This window comes from Colobus angolensis, unplaced genomic scaffold (assembly GCF_000951035.1).
Source record: "Colobus angolensis palliatus isolate OR3802 unplaced genomic scaffold, Cang.pa_1.0 Scaffold311, whole genome shotgun sequence".
In the NCBI taxonomy this organism is placed as follows: Eukaryota; Metazoa; Chordata; class Mammalia; order Primates; family Cercopithecidae; genus Colobus; species Colobus angolensis.
Genome location: NW_012116389.1, coordinates 3,316,199 through 3,332,672, shown reverse-complemented (window position 1 = coordinate 3,332,672; position 16,474 = coordinate 3,316,199). Strand labels below are relative to the sequence as shown.

The following is a 16,474-nucleotide window of genomic DNA, read 5'->3' as shown; positions in this document are numbered from 1 at the left end:
TACATGGCTATGATAACAAGTGGAGTTATATGCCTGTGCTCTAAAGTTGCTGAGTCACTTTGGATGTTTACCTTGGGCTATCCTCGACCAAAGCACAGCCGTGTTCCTTACATGCATATAAGGGTTCGCCTTCATTCCACCACGTGACAAGCAACATGGAGAATTAGCAATTGGCTACATGTGTCTTAGTCCCCAAGCATTCATCTTGACAGCCATTCATTTCTTGTTTTCATGTCTTCTAAGATCTTTTCATGCCCTCAGACTTTGCCTTTCCTAGTGATTAACAGTCAATCATCATGCAAATAACCTAATGAAAGAGTTTTAGAGGAGTTTTTAAGGGATCCAAGGTTTTCTTACATTTTAACCATATCCTAAGGGATGTTACTTTATTTAGATTAAAGCTGTGTCTAAAAATGTCTATTGGATGTTTATCATGTTTTGATTGATGGGACCACTTGGCACATGTATTATGTCTTTAATATTATATAGATATTCTTTTAGAACCTTATGATAGTGTTTTAAGAAAGTTTTTTTTTTTATTAAGACAAAAGTGATCTCTTCACACCTGAGTGCTAGAGTTAGAGTACTAGGTGCAGCAGCAGCTGTGGGAACAGGGACTGTCTTCATTGTGCAAAGGCTGCTGGCCACCACTTCCTGCAGGCATCTATGCTTATCACCCCCTGTTGGATTGGAGGTAGCATGACCTGCTCCTCTCTCTCCCACAGAAATGCTGTAAGGAGTTGAGAGGGATTTTGCTTTTACTTTTGAAGTAAACACATCACATAAACCAAAGACAGAAGCAGTACTGTGTTAATATTGTTATTGCATTAGTTAATCTGGAGGGTCCTACTGTAAACTATGTTACTGATGATAGTCTCTCTTAAACTTAATTTTGATTTGTTTGGCTAATGGTTCAATGGCTATTACAGCCCCAGTACCTTGACAAGAGATCATTCAGAACTCTTGAAGGAAGGAATCTGGCTTAGTTTTTTGTTTTCTTTAAATAGGCCCACATGGCATCATGGTTTCCTTTGAAGGTAAGTCTCCTTCCTAGTAATTACATTCTTAACTGACATGAGAAGTTTGAAGGATTTAAAAAAAAAAAAAAACACCTAAAAGCAAACCTCTGTTTTTAGAAGATGAAACCAGAACCATGGCTTTGGCACTGATAAACAGAAGATCAGTAATTTAGGACCGCAACTTTGTATTCTCTCCAAGTCTTCAGTTCACAGTCCTATTTTTAGAAACTGGTTTTTATGCCTGCCTGAAAAGTCTTCTACACTAGAATGGAGTCATTTTTTTTTAAAACAGAATTTAGAAATAAATAATTTATATGCTATAAGTCAATTCAGTTAAAAAACTTCATGTAGTAATTTACAAGGGTAGTAATAGGAAGAAGGAATCAGCTGTAGCCTGTACAGCCCCAAATAAGGACTAAGAATCAGAACAGTTGTGTGCGATCAACTTTAACTCTTGCAAGCTGAAGAAAAATCCACTGAACCATGTTAGAATTAAAATATTAAAAAATGGATTTGCCAGTACCAGAGACTGAATAACTTAAACCACATGTCTTTTTACCCTAGTTACTGATACTTTGAGTATATACTTTTTTACAGTCATGAAGGATAATTTTATCACAAACCTAGCTTTTAAAAACTTTTTTCCCTGTATAACTTATGAAAATATAATTGTAGGGAGAACTATATATGAAGAATCTTTTTTTTTTTTCAGACTTTTCCTATTGTTAGTACCAGATATCTCTTTATTATCTTTTTCTTTTTCATTTCTAAGAAGTTGGGTTTACTTTTAAATTATTCTGAAGATTTTATGATGGGGACCTGTCCTAAGAATACATTGTCTTTATGTAGTGTTACTACACTGAAAACTTTGTGTTTCTGTTCCACACTGCAGATGTTTATTTGCCAGTCCTCAATAAGGGGTCTAATGCTTTTATCACCTGTCTCTGGTAACAGGTAGATAGGAGATAAGGGAGGTAGCCCTCCGAAGACTTGAGCTGATAAACCTTAAAGAGCTCAAAGCTTATCAGTGGATGAAAACAGCAAAGCATCCTTTCTTAATGCAAATGTTATCTTTTTTTTTTTTTTTTTTTGAGATGAGCTCTTGCTCTGTTGCCCAGGCTGGACTGCAGTGGCACTATCATAGCTCACTGTAGCCTTGAACTCCTGGACTCCAGTCATCCTCCCACCTCAGCCTCCTGAGTAGCTAGGACTACAGGCACACACCACCATGGCCAGCTCATTTTTAATTTTTTTGTAGAGATGGAGGTCTTGTAATGGTGCCTGGGCTGGTTTTGAACTCCTGACCTCAGGCAGTCCTCCACCTCAGCCTCCTAAAGTGCTGGAATTGTGGGTGTGAACCACTGTGCCTGGCCAAATTTCATTTTATAAGCAACCATATTCTTAGTAACAGACTGTATTAGGAACTCATGTGGAAAATATTCCATCTCCCCAAATATGGCACAAGGCATTGTATTTGAGTTCTCCATATCTACAGAACACACTTCCTCTTGAAGACCTGAAGACACTCTTCTCCATCCACTGAGTCATTCTAATTATTGTGGATGAGACAATTCCAAATTTTCATTTAATATTGCTAGGAGATACTGTCTTTGGTTAAATTCATTTGTCTCTTCCAGATATGTGCATGAGTGTTCAAACCATACTAGTCAAATGACTGCTAAAAGTAGGAAGTCTTAATTTGATTTTGTTATTTGCTATTTGTGAGTGTAAGCTTTTGTTACCAGATTAGAAGAGATGAAATGGATTGAAAATACTCTGTATCAACAAGAATGAAAAGAACTGAACATTTTCTTATCTTTGCTCTAGTGGAAGGACAGATTGGTAAATTTTTTCTAGAGACAATTTTATAATATGTGTCAAATATTACAACACATATGCCCTTGGACCTAGCAGTTCCCCCTCTAAGTACTAAAGAAATAGTAGACAGGTAGGGAATGGTATTTATACACATTTTAGCATTATTTACAATAGCAAAAAAAGGGAAACAAATGTTTTTAAATAAAGGATTAGTTGAATTACAGCTTTTCATACAAGGGAATATTACGGTACTATTAAAAGGACATTTCATGTTCTATTTTTATTGGCATCAAAAAAATTCACTGTATACTACTACATGAGAAGAGATTACAAAACACCGTAATGTGTATAAAATGATTTTATTTTTGTTCTTAAAATATATATGGATATATTTTTATGTCTGCTTATACACTACATTGCTTTTTACAGTGGTTGTTTTCAAGGGGAAGGAGAGACCAACAGGGGCCTCTCATAGTCTAATTTGTACACTTCTGTATGGTGTAAAATGTTATATTTTCTTGTTTTGCTTCATGGTCAAAGAGAATAGTAAAGATATTTACATTCTGAAAAAGGAAAGAATATACAGGTTTGGAGTAGGCAGTATGACATTGACCTTTGCGTTGTACTTCTCTGTGGAGTGTCCTTACAGTATTTGCTGAAGCGTATCATGCACAATCTCCAGTCCATTTCATGCAGTTTGGCACATTTTCCCTGTGCAGTGAGAAGATTGCTCACGTCTGGCATCGTGATTCAGGTGTTTCCACTGCATGACAATGAAGCTCTGAAGAAGCTTGAGGACACCTGGTACACTCGGTTTGCTTTAAAGTATCAGCCCATAGGTATGTGTCAGTACTTGCTCTCTTGAAGAGGAAGGCCTCCAATGAAAAGTTATGATCCAGCAGTGTGGTCAGCTCCGTTGGGCAGATATTTAGTGCTCTACTAGGCAGGGATCACCAGCTGCATATGGGAAAACATTTTGTGGGGGAAATAAGATGGGTTAGATGACCTCTTTATTCTTTTTTTTAAACTTTTTTTTTTTTTTTTTTTAGAAAAGGTCTCACTATGTCACAGGCTGGAGTGCAGTGGTATGATCACAGCTCACTGCAGCCTTGACCTTCCAGACTTAATCAATCCTCCCATCACAGCCTCGTGAGTAGCTGAGATCACAGGTGTGCACCACCATCTCCAGCTAATTTTTTGTATTTTTTGTAAAGACGGGGTTTCGCCATGTTGCTCAGGCTGGTCTTGAACTCATGCTTAGGCAATCCCTGTGCCTTGGCCTCCCAAAGTGCTGGGATTATGGGCGTGAGCTACTGTGCCTGGCATTTTTTGATGTTCTAATACTACTTTAGATCAGCTGAATCATAGGCTTTCACTACCCTTCACCAACAATACAGACAGTTCAGAGTGGCCTTCCTGCATATGTGTCAGAGTTGGAATCAAACAGGTTTTTTTGTTTGTTTGTTTGTTTTGAGATGGAGTTTCACTCTTGTTGCCTAGGCTAGAGTGCAATGGTGCAATCTCAGCTCACTGCAACTTCTGCCTCCCAGGTTCAGGCAATTCTCCTGCCTTAGCCTGCTGCATAGCTGGGATTATAGGCATGTGCCACCACACCTCGCTAATTTTTTGTATTTTTATTAGAGATGGGGTTTCACCATGTTGGCCAGGCTGGTTTCGAACTCCTGACCTTAGGTGATCCACCAGCCTCGGCCTCCCAAAGTGCTGGGATTACAGGTGTGAGCCACCGTGCCTGGCCTCAAACAAGTTTTAATAAGAATTTAGTTTGACTATGAATGACTATTTTGTATTTGAAAATTTCTATTTTTGAGGAGCCAGTTATTTAGAATGAACCAAGCTATGCCACACTTAGGGCAACTAGCAGGCCAAGCATCTTTGAGGTGATTTGTGATTACCTTGGCATGAATTACTGGATCTGTCTATTTTCTTTGAATATAATTTTAAGAATAATTATTTATTTGGTATGTGCTGGGCATTATTTAAAATTTTGTCAATATGGATGTTCAAGTATTTTAGTCTGGTTATGTTTTTTAAGCATGAGAATTAAATTTAAGCTCGTAGATTTCACCTTTGCATTACTATCATTTTTTTTTCTTTAAAGGATATTTTCCTTTTGATTTTGTTTAATGGTATCCTTCTAAAATAATTTTCTTTCTGTTTTCTATTTCTGAAAACAACTATTATATAATGCTTTACCAAACAAAAATTGTTTTCAAGATCAAACTCTGAAATTACATTTTGAATTTTGTTTGTATTCTCTGAAAGGAAAAGTTCTGTTTTTGTTAATTCTGGGTCATACAATAGTCATTTTATGTTATACTTATAACTCTTTAACTTTGTTTTGGCATTTAAGTGGGAGGGAATTTGAATATTGCCTCTAGGACTTGTAAAGTGACTGTATCTGTTAGCTACTTTTTTTTTTTTAATTTTTTTTTGAGATGGAATCTCGCTCTGTGGCCCATGCTGGAGTGCAGTGGTGCAATCTCAGCTCACTGCAATCTCCGCTTCCTGGGTTCAAGCGATTCTCCTGCCTTAGCCTCCTGAGTAGCTGGGACTACAGGTACACATTAGCATGCCCGGCTAATTTTTGTATTTTTGGTAGAGACGGGGTTACACCGTGTTGGCCAGGCTGGTCTCGAACTCCTGACCTCAGGTGATCTGCCTGCATTGGCCTCCCAAAGTGTTGGGATTACAGGTGTGAACCACTGCTCCCAGCCTCTATTAGCTACTTCTTAGAAAGTAAAGGGAGAAAGTCGATGGTGAAGGCTAGGCATGGGGTGGTAGTGGATTTGGGGTCTCTGGGGACTGAGACTGGTGATAGCATCTGGGATACAGGCGAATCTTGAGGCTCCTTGAGATTGAAAGGGGAAAGTCATCTGCTGTGAGCCAAGTGTCATGAGCACCTTTTTTTTTTTTTTTAAAGATCAGATGTTCTTTAACCTGATTTAAATTTGAGGTGACATCATACCTACTGTTTTCATTTACTCCTGGGTTAGGGGGAAGAATTAAGGATAGGAGAAAATCAGTTAATTCTAACTCACCTTTATAGGCTACTCAAATTATCTTAAGAAAAATATGTTAACTGTGTGTTATTAACTAAGAAATAATAATGCCCACTGCCACACTTCCTCTCACCCGCTGCTTCCCACCCTAGTCCTGGTGCAGGATGCTCTTACGATCCAAGCATTCCCCATGTGGATGAGGCTGGCAAAGGATGCAGTGTTGCTGACCTCTCTAGAGTCAGTTAGCTTGTGTCACATTCACAGAACATTAGCAGTCATGTTGCTTGGACCTTCTTCCCAGTGCATATATGAAAGTGTTGATAAATGTGTTCCATGGCTGTTCTGGGAGTTCATGTGTAGAGTCCTGTTTTGTGCTTTTGAATAATTTTTCTTTAGTGTATTGAAAAATTTGCCATGATACATTGATGAAAGTTTGTCTTTGGGTAGGGAAGAGCAGAATTTTGTGGATGGGGAGTCTTCTTTGAAAAGAACATTTACAACACCAAAGTGGGAGAAAAGTGGGGAGCATAAATTAAACCCCCAAATTAATGTTCAGTGGCCATGGCTGAACTTAAATTAGGACCTTGGAGATTTTGGGTAAGCTACAAGATGAGTTTTCCTTTGGGAAGAAGGTATCTACCAGGTGAGGGGAAACAGAGTCCAGGTGCCTGCAGAGCAGGCCCTGCAGCTAAGGCCTGGGTGCTTACCTGGGGGAAATGTTGGACCTACCATGCAGACAAGCAGGGTCTTTGTACTGCATGGAGGCTGGATTTACCACCACATGCTGATTGGGAAGTGAGGGTTAAATGATCCCCACTTAACTAAAAAATGAATAAGTGTACTTGAAATGATTTTTTAAAGTCTTTGGTAGTCTGTACTTATGTTCTTTCTTTCTTTCTTTCCACTATAGACAGTATTCGTGGCTACTTCGGGGAAACAATTGCTCTGTACTTTGGATTTTTGGAATATTTCACTTTTGCATTAATCCCCATGGCTGTCATTGGGTTACCTTACTACTTGTTTGTGTGGGAAGACTATGACAAGTATGTGATCTTTGCCTCATTCAACCTAATCTGGTCCACGGTGATTCTGGAAGTGTGGAAGCGTGGCTGTGCCGACATGACCTACAGGTGGGGGACGTTGCTCATGAAGAGAAAGTTTGAGGAGCCCCGGCCGGGATTTCATGGTGTCTTGGGTATCAATCCCATCACTGGGAAAGAGGAGCCTCTGTACCCCAGCTACAAGAGACAGTTGCGCATTTACCTGGTCTCCCTGCCATTTGTATGCCTCTGCCTCTATTTCTCACTGTATGTCATGATGATTTACTTCGACTTGGAGGTTTGGGCCTTGGGTCTACATGAGAACAGCGGGTCTGAGTGGACCAGTGTCCTGTTGTATGTGCCCAGCATCATCTATGCCATTGTGATTGAGATCATGAATCGTCTCTATCGATATGCTGCCGAGTTTTTAACTTCATGGGGTGAGACTTGAGGCTTTATATTCACGTCTTACTTGCCTTTAAGAAATGTTGCCTAGATCGTGGGATTCATATAGCTGCTACCTTACAGAGAAAATAGACGTTGCTTTTGGCTCATTATAGAGACATAAGGAAAAATTCACCAGCTTTGTGAACACTGATGATCTCCATGCCATGGTTATCATAACTCTCATTTATTGAGTGTTAATTACTATGTTCTAGGTATCCTGCTAAGCACTTTATTCACGGTATCTCACCATCACCTTCTCAAGGGTACCGTGAAGTAGAGGTTATTTCACCCTTTTATGGATAAAGATAACTGATGCTTAATGAGGTTCAGATAGCAAATAATGGAGCTAGAGTAACTCAGACCTATCTGTCCAAAACTTGTGCTCCTAATACTATGACATTGTGTTTCATGCCGAGGGTAAAATAGATTGAAATTGTTTCACTGGCTAGAGCCACAGAAGAAAGAAAAAATTGTCTTCATGATACTCAGCTAAATCAACTGTGACCACTTTCCTAAAATGGAGTATCTAGTTGGTGTGAGGCACTGAGGACTGCTATTGAACTCCTTGAAGGCAGGTGTTTATGGATGTATCTGTGGTAAAAAAGGAACTTGGTTATAAGTTGAAAATGGTCTTGATAGGCCATTCACTCTTTATTTATTCATTCAAACCAATGAACAAATTCACTATATTATTCCCTAGGAAGAAGTCTAGGCCTTAACTTTATGGGCCATAAAGATGTTTTAGGGGCCAGACATGGTGGCTCGCACCTGTAATCCCAGCACTTTGGGAGGCTGAGGTGGGTGGATCACAAGTTCAGGATTTTGAGAGCAGCCTGGCCAATGTGGTGAAACCCCGTCTCTACTAAAAATACAAAACTTGGTGTGGTAGCGGGCACCTGTAGTCCCAGCTACTCGGGAGGCTGAGGCAGGAGAATCGCTTGAACCCGGGAGGCGGAGGTTGCAGTGAGCCGAGATTGCGCCACTGCACTCCAGCTTGGCCCACTGCACTCCAGCCTGGGCGACAGAGCAAGCCTCCGTCTCAAAGAAAAAAGATGTTTTAAATTATTTTTATTAGTTGTATAGCAATATCAGCTGTCATTTATCAAGTACTTTCCTTATGCTAATACTAGGCTAAAGTTTTATATTAGATCCTGAGAGTGACCCTGGGAGGAAGATGGTCAGCCTTGTTTTGAGGGAATAAGGCTGAGTATCAGGAGGTTAAGTAACTTACCCAAGGTTAGGCAGTGGCTGAGTAGCTGAGTTGGCGTTCAGATCCAGGTCAGTCCAACACTCTATGTGTAAGATGACATTTCTCTTCAGAACCTTCCTTTTTGTCATTTTATCTTGCTGTTTTGGGATCTATGCAGTGTTAGCTTTTCTAGATTAAGATAGAAATTTGAGTTTCCTTTCAAGTTAACCCTTGTAAGCCACATGAAACTTTACTTACAGAATTTTATTTACAGAAAACTTTATTTATTGCCCTCTTCTTTAGCGGTTACTATTAGTTTTCACTATTTCTTCTTATACAGGGTCTTTGGGTGGCTGCCTGTAGGATTGTTTGCCAGCACTTCCCAAATTTCATTGTAGCAGTAATTTAAAAAATAATTTCAGACTACAATGCTATTCCAGTACCCTGAAAAATGTGTCCTTGTTTGATGCTCTTGGTGGTAAGACATAGCTGTGATTGACAGCCTAGATCATTTACTGACTGAGGCTCTGATGTTGGACATCTCTTCCCTCAGTGCAACTCACTTGACCTCATAACAGTGCTTTCATGTTGTTTTCTTACTGAGAAGTTACCTCTGTGTTTTAATGTTTTAGAGAATCATAGATTGGAATCTGCCTATCAGAACCATCTAATTCTGAAAGTTTTAGTGGTAAGTACAGCATTTATATACAAATCCATGTTATGAAACTGATATATGCTACATAATATATAGGAATACGAATATGAAGAATTGCTTCTAAGTTATCAATTAACATATTTTGTGGAAATAGGCAAGGATTGATTAATAAATATGTTTACCTCTGTGTTCAGTAGTCTTGTTACAAATGTGCATGTGATGTAAGACTTCAAAATATGGGAGTTGTATTATAGCCAATTTCCAGTTATTTAAAAACTAGACCGGGTGCAGTGGTTCATACCTGTAATCCCAGCACTTTGGGAGGCCTATGCTGGTGGATCATGAGTTCGAGACCAGCCTGGCCAACATAGTGAGACCCTGTGTCTACTAAAAACAGAAAAATTACCTGGGCATGATGGCGCAGGCCTGTAATCCCAGCTACTTGGGAAGCTGAGGCATGACAATTGCTTGAACCCAGGAGGTGGAGGTTGCAGTGAGCCAAGATGGTGCCGCTGCACTCCAGCTTGGGTGACGGAGCGAGACTCTGTCTCAAATAAATAAATAAATAAATAAATAAAATAAAAAAAACTAACGGGCCAGACACAGTAGCACATGCCTGTAATCCCAGCACTTTGGGAAGCTTGAGGCAGGTGGATCACTTGAGGCCGGGAGTTTGAGACCAGCCTGGCTAACACAGTGAAAACCTGTCTCTACCACAAAACACACAAAAAATTTGCTGGGTGTGGTGGCACCTGTAATCCCAGCTACCGGGGTGGCTGAGGCAGGAGAATTGCTTGAACCTAGGAGGCAGAGGTGGCAGTGAGCCGAGACTGCACCACTGTACTGCATCCTGGGTGACAGAGCAAGACCTTGTCTCAAAAAAAAACAACAACAAAATAACCACTTTTTAGACATGTTTCTGTTCTTTTCCTTTTGGTGATTTCTTTGAATGTTTTGCTATTCAGCAATCGTTCCTGGCACCACAACCTGTTTAGTGATGGAACATTACATTAAAAAAAGGTTTTTTTTTGGTTAAATTTCCAAAGCTCAAAAGGTTCCCAGCATGTTTTGACAGGTGGGAGGAAAGAGACAGAGAGAAAGCAGTATGTAACCTGCTTGCTGTTTGTGTAAAAGCTGACATGTCATGCCTCTTTCCATGATAAAGAAGTACCAGCTTGAAAACACCTCATTTATCAGGGGTTTACCTCAGTCATCTGTAACATAAGTGAGAATCAAGAAAGGTGCATGAAGAATCCTCTGAACTTTCAACTGGAATTGATTTAACACAGTCCATGTACTTTACTCCCAAGAGAAGGATCCAGGCCCTCTTTTAGAATCTCTGTTCTAGCCGTAGAAATCATTCTAAGAAGTTTATCTATCTGGTTTTTCGGTCCTTGAAAAATCAGAAACCACCATCATGAGGTGTTTAGATTTCTGGAAGTAGGCAAACCTACAGAGGAAGAACAGGTAAGGAAATGAAAACCTGTCATAAGAGATAAGAATTCAACAATTCCTTTTCAATCTTAAGGGGATGGTGTTTCTTAGCCTTCCCAGGCTTTTGCTTTTCAACTTCTGCTCTAACTTAGCACCCCTGTCCTGTGGCAGTATTGATCTTACTGCTTGCTTTCTAGAACGACTCCCCATCTCCGCAGTAATTAAGCACTCACACCTGTACACATAGCAGCCTTTGTCTAAGTGATGCTACTGGGTTGGAATAGTCAGCATGGGGGCTGGGAGGCAGAAAGGAAACCGACTGGTGCCGGGGGTAAGCTATAGGTTCTTGAGCAGGGAACTCCTGAAAGAGATGGCACTTTTTGTGGGAGGATCCCCTTAATTGGTACTTCCCTTCACCCAGCCTGCTTCTGTGTATCTGGCAGGGCAAGGGAGTTCATGCTCATGGTGACAAAGATGCTTCCCAGGCCAGACTGGTTGTTATAGCCTCCCAGTTACCTGCTGTCTCTCTGTAATAGAGAGAATCTCAGGTCCATAGGCATGAAGAGGCCTCTTGTATTAGGCCCTTGTGGCAGGGGCCCCCTTGCCAGTGTCACCCAGCTGCCCCACTTACTTTTGATGGGGTTTCCAGGCATAGGCTTGCTGTGATGGGGTCTTTCTTGCCAGTGCTTGCCTGGCCATCCTGGGATCTCTCTGTGGAGCAGGGGAGTCTCAGGCCCAGCAAGGAAGAAGAGCACTTCCCCAGGAAACGTATTGTTATTGTTAGTGAGGGGGTCCTCATTGATTTCCTCTTGCCAGTTTAGCAGGGCTTCCCTGGCACTGACAGAATTCCTATTCAAATGTGGGAGGAATGAGCCTGCTTGGGCTACCTGGGTTGGTAGGTTGGGGTTGGGAAATGCCAGGCCTTGATCTCCTCCTTCTGTTGGGTGGGGGAACTTAAGGTGTGCATGTGCTGTGTTGTTCCTTCAGCTCTGGGTTCCTAAACCATCTCATCTTCCTTTAAGCACCTTTCACAGTTCTCCTTTGGTTGCCTTGTTTGTTATTTCCAGAGTGAGTTTATTTAATAAGGAGACATGGGGAGAAACAAGTCTTCTCTATTGCATTTAGACTGGAAGTCTCTCATTACGTTTTTAAATGCTACATTACAGTTGTAATAAAGTACTCTAAAGCAGTGTTTAACACTTATCTTTTTTTTTTTTTTTGGCAGTTCAACTTTCTCAATTGCTTTGCCTCACTCTTCTACATTGCCTTTGTCCTGAAAGATATGAAGCTTTTGCGCCAGGTGAGTGTGAATAACAGAAAAATACCAATTTTTTAGGTCATGGAGGTGGTTTTCTATCTTTAGATGCTGTAATTGGCTTCAAATTATTTTTACAAATAAAACTCTTTTAAATTTTGTATATTTTTAAGCAAATTCTAAATAAAAAGTTATTAGGAATCACATTGTGTATTATGCTCAGCTGAAATGAGTTGAACCTAACCAACCTGAAAAATTAATAGTATAGGGCAGTAAAATCAATTATATAGTTCACCTCAAAGCTTGTAAGCAACTCTAACAGCAAAAATGTAGTATTCATTAATCGAACTGTTTTGTGTGCCTTGGGTGGGGATGATTGGTGTAACCCTAGGTCTCGCAAATTTAATTTTTAAATTAATAAGTTGTTAAACTTTAGAGACCAGTGGATCCTATGCAGTGCTGTATCTTTTCTAAAGCGTCTGACATTTATTTTGGTGTGTTGTCATTTCTGGATCACATAATACCAATGAATAATAAATTAAGAACTAATTATTGATTCTAAATTCTCCTTTTTATATTTGAACCAGTTATAAGTAAATGGCTGTTTTTTTCCCAGTTTTAATATTCTGAGATTGTTGGTGAGCAGTCTCAAAGCCTAGACTCCACTTGTTAAAAATTATTTTTCAAATAGAGAAAGTTTAAAGTAATACATTTGGAATTGATGAGTTGGATGTACATGTAATAGTGGTCCCATGTAATAGTGTATTAGTCGAATGTGACTTTTCATTTCTTCTGCTTTAGAGAGTCTCCTTTATTTAGCAGAAAATAGGGGAATGGAGGAGGCCTGCTTAAAAAAAACAGTTGTAATACCGCAAAGGTGGAGTGTGATGGAAGCACTCATATCTATCTGAGAAAAGTGGAGATTGATATATCTCTGGAAAGCAGCTCTCTTGACAGCTTTGCCAAGAACCTTAACTCATCCCTAAATCTTCAGAGAGGAGCAAAGATTCATGCACATAGATATCCAAGCACCAGCATTATAATAGCGAAAATTGGGAGTAATGCTTAATTCAACAGCAGTGTACGGGCCAAGTAAAAAAGAATTTTTAATGACATGGGAAAATGCTCACACATATTAAGTGATAAAAGCAGTAAACAAAGTTGTATCTATATAGGATAATTATAGTTTTATTTTTATATATGATTGGAAAGAAATATCCCAAGAAATAGCAGTGGTTTTGTCATGGTTGTGGAATTATGGGTGGCTCTTTTTTTCTATTTTCTTTTTTTTTAATTAAGACATGCCTAGTTGTACATTTTTATGGGGTACATATGCTGTTTTGTTACAGTCATAAAATGTGTAATGAAGGCCGGGCATAATGGCTCATGCCTGTAATCCCAGCACTTTAGCAGGCTGAAGCAGGCAGATTGCTTGAGCCCAGGAGTTCAAGACTAACCTGGGCAATGTGGCGAAATCTTGTCTCTGTCAAATATACAAAAAATTAGCTGGGTGTGGTGGCACATGCCTGTAGTCCCAGCTACCTGGGAGGCTGAGGTGGGAGGATCACCTGAGCCTGGGAGCTCCAGGCTGCAGTGAACTGTGATCACGCCACTGTAAAGTGAGACCTTGTCTCAAAAAAAAAAAAGTGTAATGATCAATCAAGGTATTTAGAGTATCTGTCACCTCAGGTATTTATCATTTCTATATGTTGGGAGTGTACAATACATTGTTTACACACCCACCCAGCCTCTGGTAACTGTTGTCCCACTCTATCTCTATGAGATCAACTTTTTTAGCTCCCACATATGAGTGAGAGCCTGTGATATTTGTCTTTCTGTGCCCGGCTTATTTCACTTAACATAATGACCTGCATTTCCATCCGTGTTGCTGCAATTGACAGAGTTTCAGTCTTTTTTATGGCCAACTAGTATTCTATTGTGTGTATATACTACATTTTCCTTTTCTGTTTATCTGTTGATAGACACTGAGGTTGATTCTGTTTCTTTATTATTAAGAATAGTGCTGCAGTAAACATGGGGGTGCAGGTATCCCTTTGATATGCTAATTTCTTTTCCTCTGGAGAAATACCCAATAGTTGGAATGCTGGATTCTATGGTTGTTCTATTTTCAGTTTTTTTTTTTAGATGTCTAAAAAAAAAAAAACTCTCTCCATACTCTTTTATATAATGTCTGTATTAATTTCCATTCCCACCACCAACAGTGTTTAAGAGTTCCCTTTGTTGCACATTCTTGTCAGCATCTGGATTTTTTGGGTCTTTTAATAATAGCTATTCTAGTTGGAGTAGGATGATATCTCATTGTGGCTTTGATTTCCATTTCCCTGATGATGAGTGGTGCTGAGCATTTTTTCATATACCTGTGGCTATGTATATGTCTTCTTTAGAGATCCCACTACTGGGTATATACCCAAAGGATTATAAATTATTCTACTACAAAGACACATGCACACGTATGTTTATTGCGGCACTATTCACAATAGCAAAGACTTGGAATCAACCCAAATGTCCATCTGTGACAGACTGGATTAAGAAAATGTGGCACATATACACCATGGAATACTATGCAGCCATAAAAAAGGATGAGTTTGCGTCCTTTGTAGGGACATGGATGCAGCTGGAAACCATCATTCTTAGCAAACTATCACAAGAAGAGAAAACCAAACACCGCATGTTCTCACTCATAGGTGGAAACTGAACAATGACATCACTTGGACTTGGGAAGGGGAACATCACACACTGGGGCCTATCATGGGGAGGGGGGAGGGATTGCATTGGGGAGTTATACCTGATATAAATGATGAATTGATGGGTGCTGACAAGTTGATGGGTGCAGCACACCAACATGGCACAAGTATACATATGTAACAAACCTGCACGTTATGCACATGTACCCTAGAACTTAAAGTATAAAAAAAAAAAAATAAAAAAAATAAAAAGCAAAGATTTAAAAAAAAAAAAAGAGAAATGTGTACTCATGTCTTTTGCCTACTTTTTAATGGGATTATTTTTATTTTTGCTATTGTTTGAGTTCCTTGTATATTCTGGTATTCTAGGTATTAGTTCCTTATCAGATGCATAGTTTGCAGATCTTTTCTCCCATTCAACGATTGTCTATTCACTGTGTTGTTTCCTTTGCTGTGCAGGAGCTTTTTTCTTTAATGTAGTCACAGTTGTCTATTTTTGGTTTTATTGCCTGTGCTTTTGGGGTCCTAGCCATAAAATCTTTGCTTAGACCAATGTCCTATAGTATTTCCCCTATGTTTTCTTCTAGTAGTTTTATAGTTTCAGGTTTTATGTTTAGATCTTTAATCCATTTTGAGTTGACTTTTGTCTGTGGTGATAGAGAGGGGTCTAGTTTCATTCTTCTGCGTATAGATACCTGGTTTTCCCAGCACCATTTATTGAAGAGGGTATTTTTTTCTCCAATATACATTTTTTTTTGAGATGGAGTCTCACTCTGTTGCTCAGGCTGGAGTGCAGTGGTGCAATCTTGGCTCACTGCAGCCTCCAAGGTTCAAGAGTTTCTTGTGCTTCAGCCTCCCAAGTATCTGGGATTACAGACGTTCGCCGCCACGTCCAGCTGATTTTTGTATTTTTAGTAGAGACGGGGTTTCACCATGTCGGCCAGGCTGGTCTCAAACTTCCTTTTTTTATTTTTTCTTTGAGATAGGGCCTCGCTCTGCCGCCCAAGCTGGAGTGCAGTGGCGCGATCTCGGCTCACTGCAAGCTCTGCCTCCCAGGTTCATGCAATTCTGCCTCAGCCTCCCAAGTAGCTGGGACTACAGGCGCCCACCACCATACCCGGCTAATTTTTTGTATTTTTAGTAGTAGAGATGGGGTTTCACTGTGTTAGCCAGAATGGTCTCAATCTCCTGACCTCATGATCCGCCTGCCTTGGCCTCGCAAAGTGCTGGGATTACAGGCATGAGCCACCGTGCCGGGCCTCAAACTTTCAATCTCAGGTGATCTGCCCGCCTTGGCCTCTCAAAGTACTGGGATTACAGGTATGAGCCACTGCACCCCGCCTCAATATACGTTCTTAGTGCCTTTATAGAAAATCAGTTGACTGTAAATATGTGGATTAATTATTTTTTCTGTTTTTTTGTAGCAAGGGGGTATGTATTAGGGGCATACTTTAAATTCTTTAAAAAAGAATTTAGTCAGACTGTTTTTTTCCATAGTTGGCAACATCATTTAGATTTACATGTTGCAGTCAGGATGAAATGTTGAAGAACACAACTGCAAGTTAATTCATTTTCGTAATGATTCTTTTTTTAAAGTTTTAGAATTGACAAATAATTGTACATATTCATGAAGTACATGGTGATGTTTTCATACATAAAATGTATCACAATCAGATCAGGGTAGTTAGCATATCCATCCTCTCAAATATTTTTTATTTCCTTGTATTGGGACTGTTTAATTGACCAGTTTGTTTCTTATTGTAACGTTATTTGTATTATAATCTTATTTATCTTTTTTTATATGTATATATATATTTTTATTATTATACTTTAAGTTCTAGGGTACATGTGCATAACGTGCAGGTTTGTTACATATGTATACTTGTGCCATG

At 39.6% G+C, this 16,474-nt stretch overlaps 1 protein-coding gene across 5 annotated transcripts in view; it reads left to right on the top strand.

Annotated features, from left to right (window-relative positions):
* Positions 1 to 16,474, top strand: part of ANO10 (anoctamin 10) — a 262,801-nt gene that overhangs the window by 29,362 nt on the left and 216,965 nt on the right. For 4 of the 5 annotated variants that reach the window (XM_011950978.1, XM_011950981.1, XM_011950980.1 and 1 more), the window contains 4 exons: positions 3,557 to 3,676; positions 6,768 to 7,337; positions 9,166 to 9,221; positions 11,848 to 11,922. In XM_011950978.1, the coding sequence (XP_011806368.1) occupies positions 3,557 to 3,676; positions 6,768 to 7,337; positions 9,166 to 9,221; positions 11,848 to 11,922 (821 nt within the window). The remainder of the gene's footprint in view (positions 1 to 3,556; positions 3,677 to 6,767; positions 7,338 to 9,165; positions 9,222 to 11,847; positions 11,923 to 16,474) is intronic. The other variant, XM_011950982.1, reaches the window with a different exon arrangement.